The following is a 17,977-nucleotide window of genomic DNA, read 5'->3' as shown; positions in this document are numbered from 1 at the left end:
TTTAAAATTTATAAGAGCTATAGGAGAGAGAACTTTTGATCACCAGTTATACGTTTTACAGATTCAGGAATGGTTTGTAACATGTTAGCTCAAGACTGCACATCAATAATTTGTCCACAGCTAGAATTTGAACTCAGCTCTGTTGGATTCTAAATATCATTTTTGAAATTGTGTAGCTTATAGAATGCAGAAGTTACTGTTGTAAAATTTGGTGGAACTGGAAGTATAGTTATTTTCTTTGAGAACTGTTTTGTTCTGCAGTTTATTATGTAGTCATTTAAAAGTTCCTAGAGTTTCAACATTTAAAGCAGGTCTTTTCCAAAACATAAAGCTTGATGGTCAGATAGTTGAAAACTAAAATTTCAGTATTATCTTGCTCTTTTTTCTTAACTTTAATAAGGCTTAGACATGCTAATGTAGTTTATGTGTAGCCATAGTCAGGCTTCCATTCACTTTTTGCCCAAGTTAAGACCTTGGTCCTCCCCCCAGCCCCTCCCACTAAAGAGAACAGATACTACCTATCATAATAGGTCCATAATAGCTGCTGATAATAGGGACACAAAAAGAGGGAGACCTCCACAGCTGCCTAGGGAAGGGAGCCCTGGCCCTGACAAATGGGGATGAAACACGTGCAGCGGTTAGAATGTAGCATTTCAGCTAGCTTACAGATCTCTAATTAAGTCACTTGTTTTTTGAAAGAGAGACTGAAAGTAATATCCCATATTTTTCCTTCCTGGAAGTTTCTACTTTATAAGCTAAAGGAACATTGAGTCATGGAAGAAAAGTGTTTCACCAGAAGAAGCATATCTTAAATTGTGTGCAAGTTTAAAAAATTCGTGTAATTAAAGTTGTATATTTAAAAATATATAAATATTCTTTTTTACCCAACAGGTGTGCAAAACCCATTCTGGTATTCTTGGAAAGGGTTTAGCTCTTTCTCATTCGCCAACTATATTAGAGGCACTTGAAGGAAACTTACCACTTCAAATCCAAAGCAATGAACAGTCCTTTCTGGATGATTTTATTGCTTGTGTTCCAGGATCAAGTGGTGGCAGGCTTGCAAGGTAATAAACTTTTAAATACTACAGTTACTTTCTTCTGGGCTTGCCTAAGTCTTCATTTCTAAAGAGAAATTAAAAGGAAGTCATAAGGTTGTTAAAATTCTGCTTGAAGTAATCTGGTTTAAGTGTTTTGAACTTGTTGAAATATAAGTGGTAGTAATATTTCAAGGTATTTTTAAAATTATGACAGTTGTTATTTTAAATTTTTATTAAATGTATGGAACATATGGTATAATTGAGAAGCCCTTGTATTTGACAGTAATATTTAGTATCTAGATTAAATTCTTAAATTTATCACTATATTTTATTATAATAATGTGAGTTTTTGTTTCAAATCTATAATCTGTACAAATAAATTTAGAATTTCAACCAAATCATTTGAGGTTGTAGAGTTTCATTTACTATGTTGATTTTTCTTTAAGATGAAAAGAGAAAACATACTGCCCTGTGTGATTTTACTAGTTAATATAGAAATCTAGCTTCTTTCTGGTTTTAATTTTAAAATTACAGAGATTACTCTTTAGTTTTTAAAAACCAAAGTGGTGATTGGAGAAGAGTAGAAAAATCTTTTAAGTCAGCCTTTTTGCATCTTTGTGGGCATTTTTGTGTAATGCATGACAGAATTACTACTTATTTCACAGAAAACTTGATTGTAGATCATGGAATGAATTCAGGAATGAATATCACAAAGTACAGAAAATGGGCAAAGCTTACATGGAAAGGAGGTAATGAGGGAAGATAGTTGAGGAATTGTGCAAAGAAAAGAGGGGAGTACATCTTTATTCTAGCAGCTCTCGAGCAGGCAAAATGCCTTTTTTGTCCTGTCTTTTACAGAGAAGCTGTTCTTCCCCAGGTTTCAGGCTGGCAGGTAAAGGCAGGCCTCTCACTTACAACCTAAATTCATTTCTTGGTTATTTTAAATCAGCCATGGTTAAAATTTCAAATTTCCTTGTTTTAAATTATTTCTATTTTATTTGTAAACATCAGAGATCTCATGTGCTTTGCATATTTTTTAATGAATTTGTCATTAACAGTTTCCAAGGGAGATACTTGTGGTGATTATCACTGACATGGATATGAAGATATTGTCTTAGCATTATGTTGACAAAAGTTTTATTCATTTGGCTTAATTTCATGTTAGTCATTGAAGATGTTGATGAATGTTTGGTTTCTTGTTTGCTTGTTTTTTTTCCTTACTGCTAGGTGGCTCCAGCCAGATTCCTACGCTGATCCTCAGAAAACATCTTTGATCCTGAATAAGGATGACATTCGTTGTGGTTGGCCTACCACCATAACTGTTCAAACAAAAGACCAATATGGGGATGTGGTACATGTTCCCAATATGAAGGTAATTATATCGGAATTAAGTTAGTAGACATCTTTTCACAGGCTATTGTAACTAATGCAATTTTAGGCACAGCAAGTGCTTAAGAGTCCATTTGCAGCACCCTCCTTACATATATGCAATGGAGAAAGCCAAAAAATTGTTTTAAGTAACTTGTTTATATTAGTATCCAGTTCAGTATCCAGTTATATATCTTTTTGTTTGTTTTTTATATATTGCTAGGTGCTATAGAAATTCAGAGGAAAGATAAGAAAATGTCCATATAAAGAGTGCTAACTAAGCACAGAGAGGGAAGGCCCTCAATGCATAATTGATTGAATAAGCCAATGAAATAGCACATTTTAAAATTTTACATATATTTTTAAAAGGCTCAAATATATTCTGCATTTGGTACTATTGAAACAGCACTTAAGATATAATACTGATACTTATTAAATAAATCAGAAATAACATGGATTCAGATTATAAAAAATGAGGAATAGAGGTAGATGTGTGCTATATTAATGAATCTGGTTATTTGAATACCTCTTCCGTGGGGCATTAATAATGACATTTTAGAACCTATTGTAATGCATAAAATTAAGGCTCCTGTGGTATAATCCATTAATATAAGTATCTCATTAAAAAACTGTTTTTATATTTCTGAAAAAATCAATATTGACTAAAAATTTATGTAGGCAATCCCCAGATTCCCTGCCCCAGCAGTTTTATTTCAAGCTGATTTGATTGTTTGGAACTTAGAGTTGACTAAGCCACAAAATGCTTTTTTGTTAGAACAGAACAGCTTATTTTACCTTAATATTACTTTTAGTAGAAGTATTTCAACTACTTGGTACATTCTTTGATTTATACCATGAAGAAACATAATGCCAATGGAACCTCTTACCTGACTCATAGTGAAAAAAAAAGACAAGAGACTTAGTAGTTCTCATGTCTTAAGACCAGTAAATAAAACTGTATGGAAAGTATTTGACACTGATACTGTGTAAAAATCAGACTTTACCTGTGGCTTTCAAAGTTTTGGCTACAACCCACAATAAGGATTTGCATCATGCCCCAAATATACATATATAGAATGGAATAGTATATACTATAATTACATACAACATGTAATACATATTTATACAGTATGCCTGTACTCTGATATTTTCTTACCTTTTTAAGGAAGATCAAAGATCATACCCCATCAAAGTGATTTCATGCCCACTGTGAATTACTCTATGGAATGCAGAAAGCATCACAAAATATAAGGAAAAATGTTGAATAAAGTGATCTTGATAGCAGTAAGAAAAGTAACTACACCTGAGGACAGAATTCTGCTCACAGTTCAGTAGTCATTAATATGTTGAGGGGCTTACATTTTCATTGATGAGTTTCTCATTTGGGTGTATGTAGTAAGTTGTTAAATCTAGCCTTTGAGCCCACAGTAAGTTCCTTATTCATGTGACTAAATTATAATAACCATTTTCCAGGTCATTATAACATTCCATTTCATTTTATGTTCATACCATTAAGCTTATAGTATTTCTGTAGTTGTATTTTCTTATGTTTCCTCCTTTGCATATTTTGTTGTCTCTTAATATATTTTATATCTGGGTGGTTTATATCTTACATTTCAAAGTCAGACTTTGTACTTTATCTTTTATTCTCCTCTTTGTATTCTTTTTTAACTACATGAACTATCCATCTTTACTTCCTCTTTTTCTCCTGTATGTTTTGATTCTTGTATTTTTTCCTCCTTTGCCCTAAACCGCTTACTCAGTATGCTCAAAATCCATATCAGAGTTATCTCTAATTTAAAAACCATATGTAGGAAACTCCTGTAAATACTATTTAGAAAAAGTGATTTGCAAGTCTATTGATGTTTAATTTATTAATATCATATTAGCTGAACAAAATTAATTTAATCTATTTTCAGCCTGACACATGGCATATGAAGTTTTAGGGGTATTTTAGATTTATCAACCATTGTTGTAGTATCTTTATGTAGTAATAGCCAATTATTTGAAACATAAAAGGTTTGCAGCTAATATTTCAGTGAGATCCAAAAAAGTTTTTTAAGTCAAGTGCGTCATTTTGTATTTTTTTACTTATAAAATGATTATTTCAAGGAAATCTTATTTAGTGAAAAGAGAAAGTCACATAGGATATAAAAGATAACAAATTTTTTTAGGATGCACATTCATAAAAGAAAGCAGAATAGTTTTCATGCTATATAATATCTCAATACTCAGAGTATAAAATTGCCCAGTGATTTAATTCAGTGTTCACAGTACCAAGGCAAATGTACTTTGATTTTAATTTACTTAAGGTAAATATAGATGTGTCAAGAAGGAGTAAGTCAAAATAGTATGTGTAAAAATAGTACCTATAATTTAAAATCAAATGTCTTAAGATTTGAAGGCATCTACTTTGTTTCTTTTTATTACATTTAAAGCTTAAAGCTTTTAATGGTGGCAGTATATATGAGCTGAATTTTTGTTCTTTATTTTAAATAAAAGATGGGTTATTAATATTTCCAGAGCATTATGTCATTCTGAATACTGATCTCTTCTAACCCCATCTAAAATAAACATTGTGGTTATTTAATGGAACATATTTGCTAGCTGTCCTTAGTTTTATGTGGATGGTGAGAGTCTCAAACTACTGACTATCTAGAATGGTATTAGTAAGAACAGTAAAAATTGAAGACATTCCACAGTTCTGGGGTGCCCCTCAATTACTTAAGTAATACTGTCACTTTCATTTATGGTGACCTTCCAGTATCTGTGAAGATGCTATTGTTCAGTTAGCTGTTCTTGTCAACCGCAAAAGTAGTGTCTGAAAGGAACAGAAGAAACTTTGAACCTCAGAGGATAGTGCCTGATAAACAGCTACAGTGGTATTTCAGTTGTTTATAACTTTGTGGTTCCCTGGGGTTTAAGTGCTTTTTGCCATTGTGTAAACCAACGACAAACAGCGATAAAATGTTTTGTTACAATTCCTGGAACATATTTGTGGGTATTGTTTGTAAGATAGTTGATACTTTAAATGTTTTAACATACCCTACAAATGCACCTCCACAGTAAAGTAGATGAAAGCTATCCCCATTTTATTGTTGGAGAAACTGAGATGGAGAGTTTAATTAGATTGCTTAGATCGAATAGCTTACATTGGTGACAGACCTAGCTAATGTACTCTTTCTGCAAGTAACATCTTTAGGCTTTAGGTATAAGATTTGTTTTAGTCTGTGTTAATTTTTTAAGATTTATCAGTGTGGAGTACATTTTCTTCTGCAGAACTGTACAGCTAAAATTGAGATTAATGCTTTAAAATATGTAGAATATTTTGTATTTATCCTTGAATTACCTGATAAAATTATTTAGTGTTAGTCCCTGAAAGAATTCAGTGTGCATTCTACTACCCTTTCTTGTACTTTGTCAGTAGTGGCATTTTTAAAAATTTGATGTTGTATATCTATGATCATTTATTCCAAAATTCAAGTCTTCTATACCATGTTCAAGATGTATATTGTGGAACCATCTGGGGTCATTCTGCCACTGTTAAGTAAACCTTTGAAGGGAATGCCCAACTTCGACCAGTAATAGCATGAACTTTATCAAATTGTGAGTCCATAATTTTAAATTGCTCCTTTTGATATATCACAATTACATAGTTATAATATTGGTTTTTATAATATCGTGGATAGGTGGAAGTGAAAGCAGTTCCTGTTTCTCAGAAAAAAACATCTTTACAACAAGAGCAAGTAAAGAAGCCTCAAAGGATTCCTGGCAGTCCTGCGGTAGCAGCTGCATCTTCTAATACCGACATGACTTTTGGCGGGCTGGCATCACCAAAGCTGGATGTTTCATATGAACCAATGATAGTGAAGGAGGCTCGATATATTGCCATAACAATGATGAAGGTAATTTACTTATCAGAAAAATCCTATTTTTCACCATTTATTCACTTAACAAACATTTCAGTGATTCAGACACAAAATTACAGGCCTAGAGAGCTGTTGATAGATAAAAGACTTGCAGCTTATTTTTTAGGATGTTATTTTCCTCCAAAGAGGATTTTCATTTGTTTTTAGCAAATGTCTATATCTGTTATCTACCAATAATATTGAATAGCTTTTTCAAATGTTTGTTGGTCTTTCAGATTTCTTCTTGAGTGACTTGTCTTTACTCATTTTTCTTCTGTGTTGTTTCTTTTGTTCTAATTTGTTCTGTATACATTATAGGTTAATATCCCATTTTCCTTATGTGAATTATAAATTCCCTTCTCCCATGTGAAGACTTGCCTTTGTTCTTTCTTTACAGTATCTTTTATAGTATCTTTGCTTTGAAGAACTTTAAAATTTTAATGTCTTCAAAGATACTATCTTTTTTTCTTCTAAATTTCTCAATGTTTTGTTTGTTACATTTGGGTCTTACACACTGAAGTTATTTCTTTTCCTTTCTATTTTTACATTAAGGTTTCATTGATATACACTCTTATGAAGGTTTCACAAGAAAAACAATGTGGTTACGACTTTCACCCTTATTATTGAGTCCCCCCCACACCCCATTGCAGTCACTGTCCATCAGTAGTGTAAGATGCCACAGAGTTCTTATTTGTCTTCTCTGAGTACACTGTTTTCCCTGGAACCCCCCACACACCATGTGCACCTATCATGATACCCCAGAATTCCCTTCTCCCTCCCTTCTCACCCACCCTCACCCACCCTCTCCCACCCCTACCCCTTGGTAACCACTAGTCCCTTCTTGAGTCTTTGAGTCTGCTGCTATTTTGTTCCTTCAGTTTTGCTTCGTTGTTATACTCCACAAATGAGGGAAATCATTTGGTATTTGTCTTTCTCTGCCTGACTTATTTCACTGAGCATAATACTTTCTAGCTCTATCCATGTTGTTGCAAATGGTAGGATCTGTTTTTTTCTTATGGCTGAATAGTATTCCATTGTGTATATGTACCACATCTTCTTCATTCATCTACTGATGGACACTTAGGTTGCTTCCATATCTTGGCTATTATAAATAGTGCTGCGATAAACATAGGGGTATATATGTCTTTTTGAATCTGAGAAGTTGTTTTCTTTGGGTAAATTCCTAAGAGTGGAATTCCCGGGTCAAATGGTATTTCTATTTTTAGTTTTTTGAGGAACCTCTGTATTGCTTTTCACAATAGTTGAACTAGTTTACATTCCCACCAGCAGTGTAGGAGGGTCCCCATTTCTCTGCATCCTCATCAGCATTTGTTGTTTCTAGTCTTTTTGATGTTGGCCATCCTAACTAGTGTGAGGTGATACCTCATTATGGTTTTACTTTGTATTTCCCTGATAATTAGTGATGTGGAGCCTGTTGGCCTTCTGAATTTCTTCTTTGGAGAAGTGTCTGTTCATATCTGCCCATTTTTTAATAGGGTTATTTGCTTTTTGGGTGTTGAGGCGTGTGAGTTCTTTATGTATTTTGGATGTTAACCCCTTGTTGGATATGTCCTTTACAAATATATTCTCCCATACTGTGGGATGCCTTTTTGTTCTGCTGATGGTGTCCTTTTCTGTACAGAAGCTTTTTAGCATGATGTAGTCTCATTTGTTCATTTGTTCATTTTTTATTTTGTTTCCCTTGCCTGAGGAGATGCGTTCAGGAAAAAGTTGCTCATGTTTATATTCAAGAGATTTTTGCCTATGGTTTCTTCTAAGAGTTTTATGGTTTGAAGTTATTTTTGTAAATGGTATAATGTAGGTAATTGAGTTTTTTCTTTTTCTCCTATAAGGATAACCAGTTGTCTCAGCACTATTCATTGGATTTTCTATCACTGAGCTAATTAAAAGTTTCTAATAATTTTTTAATTCTTACTGGTCTCTTAAAGGTTTATGAAAATTACTCATTTGAAGAACTGCGTTTTGCATCACCAACTCCTAAGAGGTAAGGATTATCTATTTTCTCAAAGCATAGCCAAACATGTTGTCAACTGCTTGCAATTGAAATCACCCTGTATTCCAACTTTATTTTCCATAAATGAATACTTTATAGCATTTAAAATTTCCAGTAAAGATTTTCCACAGCTTTTATAATGTGTAGATTTGCAGGTAGAATGTATTATTATTCAATTGTAATGTGCCAATATTTTACATAATAAAAGGTACTAGAAGAAGAATAACCAGTATCTAAAAATATATATATTGACTTAAGATTGGTTATTTTGTTTTTCCTGCTTTTCCCTTTTTCTCTGTAATTTTGTTAACTCCAGATTTAAGCAAATTTCTAGGCTTACTATTTCATTTGCTTCTTGAGAGAAATATTTTAAAATAGGTGCTTGGAAGAAATTTTTAGTTGGATTATGCTTTAGAGATACTAACTCCAAAACATTTAGAGAAAGCTCTAAAGTGAATCTGAACAAACATAATTATTTATATGTTTCATTGTATCACATATCACATACATTAGTAGAAATTGACAGGTTAAGGTGACTTGTTGACTTTATTTTGACACATACATGAAGCATAGTCTACAAAGGTTTTTGTCAAAGTAGCCAAGTTTTGAGAATGTATCTTTGTCTAGGAATAGCATAGTAGCATTTTATCTCTGGCTTAATTTTAGTTTCAAAATGTCCATATAGTAGAAGCATATCATTTTTATAAAAATAAATGTGAACTATATAGATTTATGCCATGTTAAATAGGAACAAATTGGCTATTTGCCAATAAATAGGTTCTCATATGCATTGGACATTTTCAACCCAATTTAAATAATCTCTCATCCAAGTAAATGCATTTATTGATTCAGCAAATACTACTAAGCATCTGCTCTGCAGAAGGCACTGGGACAGGCTCTGGGATACTTTTATAAACATGATAGACAAGGATCTGGTTCTTAGAGCATTTACATACCTATGGAGGAATAAGCAATAAATAGATAAAATAAGAATAAAAAAGGTTGTTGAAAGAGTGATGGGAATGGGACAGACCACCACAGTGCTGGATAACAGGAGAGCCTGTTTAAGGAGGTGTTATTCAAAAGGAGAGCTGGGTGGTATTTGACTATGTAAAGACCTGAGGGCATTTTAGGCAGAGAAATTTTGGGTAGATGAGCATGATGTATTTGAGAAGCAGAATGATAGTGGGGCTGGAAGAATAGTAAGCAACAGGGAAATGCTCAAAGGTTAAATCAGAGAACTAGATAATGGCCATATTATATAGGGAACAGTAGGCTAGAATAAAGGGTTTGAATTGTCTTCTAAGCAAATTTAATCAAAAGTAAGTTTCCCAATATACATCTTATTTCTTTTCAGACCCAGTGAGAATATGCTGATCCGTGTCAACAATGATGGCACTTACTGTGCAAATTGGACTCCAGGGGCTGTTGGTCTATACACTATTCATGTTACCATTGATGGCATTGAAATAGGTATTTTTTTAAGTTATGGTTTGGTGCAAAGAACTAAAATCAAAATCATCTTTCTGTTCTAATTTGCTCTTTAACTTTTATCACAGATGTGGACAGGTTTCATAACTTATTTGGGGATTTGCTTCCTTTATAATGCATACTTAGTGCATTTATAAGGTCTTAAATTTTTTTAATAGCTTTTGGTGTCCTTTTAACCTTCATGACTACTTCCCTCCATTCCCTTAGGTGACTGGTCTGGTATGACCTCCTGCTTGTTGCTCTATAACAGTGTGCACACTGCGTCTCCCCCTCATGGTGTATCTGTCTTCCTTTCCTGGCTGTGAGCAGAGACACATCTTTGTATCTCCCAGTCTAGTTCAGTGCCTGGCACATAATGGCTACTCAATAAGTACTTGTGGAATAAATGTATTTTCTTTATCCACTACTAACTTTGAAAAGTATATTGCTTTTCCTTGGGCATTAATCTTTTTCTTTTCTTTATTTTTAAACTATCTGTGTAATGGGACAACAGTAGAACAAAAAAGTTCTAATTAGTGTTTATCAGTATGAATCCTTTATAACACTACCTTTCCTGATGCTTCTCAAGAAAATGGGTTTCTGTGATCAGGTAGATATAGAAAAACTAGTATACAGTAGTCTCATCTTAGACATTTATACAAGTCACATCAACATATTAGGTATTCTAAGAAGTCCTGAAATTAAAAATCTTCTAACTTTGTATAATTCTTTTTTTTTTTTTTTTTTTTTTTTTCTTTAATAATTATTTTTTATTGAAGGGTAGTTGACACACAGTATTACATTATATGAGTTTCAAGTGTACAACACAGTGGTAGAACATTTATATACATAATTCTAGGTTCCAGCTATCACCCTACCAGGCTGTTACAATATCTTGACTATATTCCTTATGCTATACATTACATCCCGGTTACTAATTTATTTTACCATTGGAAGTCTGTCCTTTTTTTTTTTTTTTTTTTTTTTTTGTGAGGGCATCTCTCATATTTATTGATCAAATGGTTGTTAACGACAATAAAATTCTGTATAGGGGAGTCAATGCTCAATGCACAATCATTATTCCACCCCAAGCCTAATTTTTGTCAGTCTCCAATCTTCTGAGGCATAACAAACAAGTTTTTTACATGTAGAACAAATTCTTACATAATGAATAAGTTACATAGTGAACAGTACAAGGGCAGTCATCACAGAAACTTTCGGTTTTGCTCATGCATTATGAACTATAAACAGTCAGTTCAAATATGAATACTCATTTGGTTTTTATACTTGATTTATATGTGGATACCACATTTCTCTCTTTATTATTATTATTTTTAATAAAATGCTGAAGTGGTAGGTAGATACAAGATAAAGGTAGAAAACATAGTTTAGTGTTGTAAGAGAGCACATGTAGATGATCAGGTGTGTGCCTGTAGACTATGTGTTAATCCAAGCTAGACCAGGGCAATAAAACATCCACGTATGCAGAAGATTTCTCTCAGAACAGGGGGGGTGAGGTTCTAAGCCTCACCTCTGTTGATCCCCAATTTCTCACCTGATGGCCCCCCTGCGACTGTGCCTGTCTTAGGTTGTTCCTCCCTTGAGGAATCTTACCCGTCTCTGGCTAACCAGTCATCTTCCGGGGCCATACAGGGAAATGTGAAGTTGGTAAGTGAGAGAGAAGCCTTATTGTTTGAAAAAGTTAGCTTTTTACTTCTTTGCATATTTATGCCCTGTGGCTTCTATGCCCAGCATTTGTCTTGAGGTATCTTTACCACTTGGAAGAATTATGATACTCGGTAAATTTGATATGAGGCACGAATTCTATTTAAGGGTTGTAATTAGGAAGGAAGAAGAAAAGCTATAGAAGTAGCAGGCGGAAGAAAACATGGGAAGATTGATTATTTCTTTGATATATCTTCTTGTAGAGTAACTTCAGCATGTATAGGTTTTAAGCTTCTACTTAAATTGCACACACACATTAACATAATAGGAGTATAGTTACATAACCAAAGCATATCTGTAATTACCAGCCATCTGCAGTGAAACCAAGAAAACCAGTTAGGCACCTTAGGCATTTGTGAAAACTTATCTATGATATGGTGGATATTGTCCAAATGAACTTGAACAGTCTGAGAGAAATCAGACAAATTAAAACAACCCATTCCTGGGGACTGTTCACATGCCATATGTTCTTTTAACAATAAATAGTTTGTAGTTGTAAGACTTTGGAGCGCTACAATTTGCACTTCTCCAAATTCTTGGTTGAGTTCCAACAGTATAGATCCAGTCCAATTTTGTTGTTTTACTGTATGCACAGGCCAGCTTAGATATCTCCTTCCTCATTCCCATGGCAGGTCCAGGAACTGGTGGGATGAGTGCATCTACAGCTGTAGCAGTGCGTGGATCTTTGTTGGGGTTTTTTGATGATCATCTTCTGGCATGAGTCTTCCAGAGGGTGCAGATGTTGGAAGTTCTTTTTCATATCGTATCTTAGTTCATTTTCGGGGTAGCCCAATTAGGCTTTGATCCTCTGTATAAACACAAACAGACCCTTTGCCTACACTTTTATATGCCCTTTATACCCTTGTGTAGAACTCGTTGGAGGTTACCACACAGGAACTGCCCTTTTTTTTTTTTTTTTTTTTTTTTTTTTGCTATCACTAATCTACACTTACATGACGAATATTATGTTTACTAGGCTCTCCCCTATACCAGGTCTCCCCTATAAACCCCTTTACAGTCACTGTCCATCAGCATAGCAAAATGTTGTAGAATCACTACTTGCCTTCTCTGTGTTGTACAGCCCTCCCTTTTCTCCTACCCCCCCATGCATGTTAATCTTAATACCCCCCTACTTCTCCCCCCCTTATCCCTCCCTACCCACCCATCCTCCCCAGTCCCTTTCCCTTTGGTACCTGTTAGTCCATTCTTGAGTTCTGTGATTCTGCTGCTGTTTTGTTCCTTCAGTTTTTCCTTTGTTCTTATATTCCACAGATAAGTGAAATCATTTGGTATTTCTCTTTCTCCGCTTGGCTTGTTTCACTGAGCATAATACCCTCCAGCTCCATCCATGTTGCTGCAAATGATTGGATTTGCCCTTTTCTTATAGCTGAGTAGTATTCCATTGTGTATATGTACCACATCTTCTTTATCCATTCATCTATTGATGGACATTTAGGTTGCTTCCAATTCTTGGCTATTGTAAATAGTGCTGCAATAAACATAGGGGTGCATCTGTCTTTCTCAAACTTGATTGCTGCATTCTTAGGGTAAATTCCTAGGAGTGGAATTCCTGGGTCAAATGGTAAGTCTGTTTTGAGCATTTTGATGTACCTCCATACTGCTTTCCACAATGGTTGAACTAACTTACATTCCCACCAGCAGTGTAGGAGGGTTCCCCTTTCTCCACAGCCTCGCCAACATTTGTTGTTGTTTGTCTTTTGGATGGCAGCCATCCTTACTGGTGTGAGGTGATACCTCATTGTAGTTTTAATTTGCATTTCTCTGATAATTAGCGATGTGGAGCATCTTTTCATGTGTCTGTTGGCCATCTGTATTTCTTTTTTGGAGAACTGTCTGTTCAGTTCCTCTGCCCATTTTTTAATTGGGTTATTTGTTTTTTGTTTGTTGAGGCGTGAGAGCTCCTTATATATTCTGGACGTCAAGCCTTTATCGGATGTGTCATTTTCAAATATATTCTCCCATACTGTAGGGATCCTTCTTGTTCTATTGATGGTGTCTTTTGCTGTACAGAAGCTTTTCAGCTTAATATAGTCCCACTTACTCATTTTTGCTGTTGTTTTCCTTGCCCGGGGAGATATGTTCAAGAAGAGGTCACTCATGTTTATGTCTAAGAGGTTTTCGCCTATGTTTTCTTCCAGGAGTTTAATGGTTTCATGGCTTACATTCAGGTCTTTGATCCATTTTGAGTTTACTTTTGTATATGGGGTTAGACAATGGTCCAGTTTCATTCTCCTACATGTAGCTGTCCAGTTTTGCCAGCACCACCTGTTGAAGAGACTGTCATTTCGCCATTGTATGTCCATGGCTCCTTTATCAAATATTAATTGACCATATATGTCTGGGTTAATGTCTGGATTCTCTAGTCTGTTCCATTGGTCTGTGGCTCTGCTCTTGTGCCAGTACCAAATTGTCTTGATTACTATGGCTTTATAGTAGAGCTTGAAGTTGGGGAGTGAGATCCCCCCTACTTTATTCTTCTTTCTCAGGATTGCTTTGGCTATTCGGGGTCTTTGGTGTTTCCATATGAATTTTTGAATTATTTGTTCCAGTTCATTGAAGAATGTTGCTGGTAGTTTCATAGGGATTGCATCAAATCTGTATATTGCTTTGGGCAGGATGGCCATTTTAACGATATTAATTCTTCCTAGCCACGAGCATGGGATGAGTTTCCATCTGTTAGTGTCCCCTTTAATTTCTCTTAAGAGTGACTTGTAGTTTTCAGAGTATAAGTCTTTCACTTCTTTGGTTAGGTTTATTCCTAGGTATTTTATTTTTTTTGATGCAATTGTGAATGGAGTTGTTTTCCTGATTTCTCTCTCTGTTGGTTCATTGTTAGTATATAGGAAAGCCACAGATTTCTGTGTGTTGATTTTGTATCCTGCAACTTTGCTGTATTCCGATATCAGTTCTAGTAGTTTTGGGGTGGAGTCTTTAGGGTTTTTTATGTACAGTATCATGTCATCTGCAAATAGTGACAGTTTAACTTCTTCTTTACCAATCTGGATTCCTTGTATTTCTTTATTTTGTCTGATTGCCGTGGCTAGGACCTCCAGTACTATGTTAAATAACAGTGGAGAGAGTGGGCATCCCTGTCTAGTTCCCGATCTCAGAGGAAATGCTTTCAGCTTCTCGCTGTTCAATATAATGTTGGCTGTGGGTTTATCATAGATGGCCTTTATTATGTTGAGGTACTTGCCCTCTATTCCCATTTTGCTGAGAGTTTTTAACATGAATGGATGTTGAACTTTGTCAAATGCTTTTTCAGCATCTATTGAGATGATCATGTGGTTTTTATCTTTCTTTTTGTTGATGTGGTGGATGATGTTGATGGACTTTCGAATGTTGTACCATCCTTGCATCCCTGGAATGAATCCCACTTGGTCATGGTGTATGATCCTTTTGATGTATTTTTGAATTCGGTTTGCTAATATTTTGTTGAGTATTTTTGCATCTACGTTCATCAGGGATATTGGTCTGTAGTTTTCTTTTTTGGTGGGGTCTTTGCCTGGTTTTGGTATTAGGGTGATGTTAGCTTCATAGAATGAGTTTGGGAGTATCCCCTCCTCCTCTATTTTTTGGAAGACTTTAAGGAGAATGGGTATTATGTCTTCCCTGTATGTCTGATAAAATTCCGAGGTAAATCCATCTGGCCCGGGGGTTTTGTTCTTTCGTAGTTTTTTGATTACCTCTTCAATTTCGTTGCTGGTAATTGGTCTGTTTAGATTTTCTGTTTCTTCCTGGGTCAATCTTGGAAGGTTATATTTTTCTAGGAAGTTGTCCATTTCTCCTAGGTTTCCCAGCTTGTTAGCATATAGGTTTTCATAGTATTCTCCAATAATTCTTTGCATTTCCGTGGGGTCCGTCGTGATTTTTCCTTTCTCGTTTCTGATACTGTTGATTTGTGTTGACTCTCTTTTCTTCTTAATAAGTCTGGCTAGAGGCTTATCTATTTTGTTTATTTTCTCGAAGAACCAGCTCTTGGTTTCATTGATTTTTGCTATTGTTTTATTCTTCTCAATTTTATTTATTTCTTCTCTGATCTTTATTATGTCCCTCCTTCTGCTGACCTTAGGCCTCATCTGTTCTTCTTTTTCCAATTTCGATAATTGTGACATTAGACCATTCATTTGGGATTGCTCTTCCTTTTTTAAATATGCTTGGATTGCTATATACTTTCCTCTTAAGACTGCTTTTGCTGTGTCCCACAGAAGTTGGGGCTTAGTGTTGTTGTTGTCATTTGTTTCCATATATTGCTGGATCTCCATTTTGATTTGGTCATTGATCCATTGATTATTTAGGAGCATGTTGTTAAGCCTCCATGTGTTCGTGAGCCTCTTTGCTTTCTTTGTACAGTTTATTTCTAGTTTTATGCCTTTGTGGTCTGAAAAGTTGGTTGGTAGGATTTCAATCTTTTGGAATTTTCTGAGGCTCTTTTTGTGGCCTAGTATGTGGTCTATTCTGGAGAATGTTCCATGTGCACTTGAGAAGAATGTATATCCCGCTGCTGTTGGATGTAGAGTTCTATAGATGTCTATTAGGTCCATCTGCTCTAGTGTGTTGTTCAGTGCTTCCGTGTCCTTACTTATTTTCTGCCCAGTGGATCTATCCTTTGGGGTGAGTGGTGTGTTGAAGTCTCCTAGAATGAATGCATTGCAGTCTATATCCCCCTTTAGTTCTGTTAGTATTTGTTTCACATATGCTGGTGCTCCTGTGTTGGGTGCATATATATTTAGAATGGTTATATCCTCTTGTTTGACTGAGCCCTTTATCATTATGTAGTGTCCTTCTTTATCTCTTGTTACTTTCTTTGTTTTGAAGTCTATTTTGTCTGATATTAGTACTGCAACCCCTGCTTTCTTCTCACTGTTGTTTGCTTGAAATATGTTTTTCCATCCCTTGACTTTTAGTCTGTACATGTCTTTGGGTTTGAGGTGAGTTTCTTGTAAGCAGCATATAGATGGGTCTTGCTTTTTTATCCATTCTGTTACTCTGTGTCTTTTGATTGGTGCATTCAACCCATTAACATTTAGGGTGACTATTGAAAGATATGTACTTATTGCCATTGCAGGCTTTAAATTCGTGGTTACCAAAGGTTCAAGGTTAGCCTCTTTAGTATCTTACTGCCTAACTTAGCTCGCTTATTGAGCTGTTATATACACTGTCTGGAGATTCTTTTCTTCTCTCCCTTCTTATTCCTCCTCCTCGATTCTTCATATGTTGGGTGTTTTGTGCTGTGCTCTTTCTAGGAGCGCTCCCATCTAGAGCAGTCCCTGTAAGATGTCCTGTAGAGGTGGTTTGTGGAAAGCAAATTCCCTCAGCTTTTGTTTGTCTGGGAATTGTTTAATCCCACCATCATATTTAAATGATAGTCGTGCTGGATACAGTATCCTTGGTTCAAGGACCTTCTGTTTCATTGTTTTAAATATATCATGCCATTCTCTTCTGGCCTGTAGGGTTTCTGTTGAGAAATCTGACGTTAGCCTGATGGGTTTCCCTTTATAGGTGACCTTTTTCTCTCTAGCTGCCTTTAACACTCTTTCCTTGTCCTTGCTCTTTGCCATTTTAATTATTATGTGTCTTGGTGTTGCCCTTCTTGGATCCTTTCTGTTGGGGGTTCTGTGTATTTCCGTGGTCTGTTTGATTACTTCCTCCCCCAGTGTGGGGAAGTTTTCAGCAATTATTTCTTCTAAGATACTTTCCATCTCTTTGCCTCTCTCTTCTTCTTCTGGGACCCCTATAATATGGATATTGTTCCTTTTGGATTGGTCACACAGTTCTCTTAATATTGTTTCATTCCTGGAGATCCTTTTGTCTCTCTCTATGTCAGCTTCCATGCGTTCCTGTTCTCTGATTTCAATTCCATCAATGGCCTCTTGCATTCTATCCATTCTGCTTATAAACCCTTCCAGAGTTTGTTTCATTTCTGCGATCTCCTTTCTGGCATCTGTGATCTCTTTCCGGACTTCATCCCATTTTTCTTGCGTATTTCTCTGCATCTCTGTCAGCATGTTTATGATTCTTATTTTGAATTCTTTGTCAGGAAGACTGGTTAGGTCTGTCTCCTTCTCTGGTGTTGTCTCTGTGATCTTTGTCTGCCTGTAGCTTTGCCTTTTCATGGTGATAGGAATAGTCTGCAGAACTGGGACGAGTGACGGCTGGATGGACTTCCTTTCTTGTTGGTTTGTGGCCCTCCTCTCCTGGGAGAACAGCGGCCTCTAGTGGCTTGTGCTGCGCAGCTGCGCGCAGACAGGGTTTATGCTTCCTGCCCGGCTGCTATGGAGTTAATCTCCGCTGTTGCTGTGGGCGTGGCCTGGCTCGGGCAGCTACTCCAAAATGGTGGAGTCGCGTTGGAGCAGGAGCTGCTGGGAGGCTATTTATCTCCGTAAGGGGCCTCCCTGCTCCCTGCAGCCCAGGGGTTAGGGTGCCCAGAGGTC

General features: G+C 35.8%; 1 protein-coding gene across 15 annotated transcripts in view; it reads left to right on the top strand.

Moving 5' to 3' along the window:
* Positions 1–17,977, top strand: part of MYCBP2 (MYC binding protein 2) — a 269,203-nt gene that overhangs the window by 167,799 nt on the left and 83,427 nt on the right. For all 15 annotated transcript variants that reach the window (XM_036893768.2, XM_036893769.2, XM_036893773.2 and 12 more), the window contains 5 exons: positions 892–1,064; positions 2,265–2,409; positions 6,095–6,310; positions 8,263–8,318; positions 9,685–9,800. In XM_036893768.2, the coding sequence (XP_036749663.1) occupies positions 892–1,064; positions 2,265–2,409; positions 6,095–6,310; positions 8,263–8,318; positions 9,685–9,800 (706 nt within the window). The remainder of the gene's footprint in view (positions 1–891; positions 1,065–2,264; positions 2,410–6,094; positions 6,311–8,262; positions 8,319–9,684; positions 9,801–17,977) is intronic.

Source organism: Manis pentadactyla, chromosome 17, assembly GCF_030020395.1.
Source record: "Manis pentadactyla isolate mManPen7 chromosome 17, mManPen7.hap1, whole genome shotgun sequence".
NCBI lineage: Eukaryota > Metazoa > Chordata > Mammalia > Pholidota > Manidae > Manis > Manis pentadactyla.
This window is presented reverse-complemented; position numbering and strand designations above follow the sequence as displayed.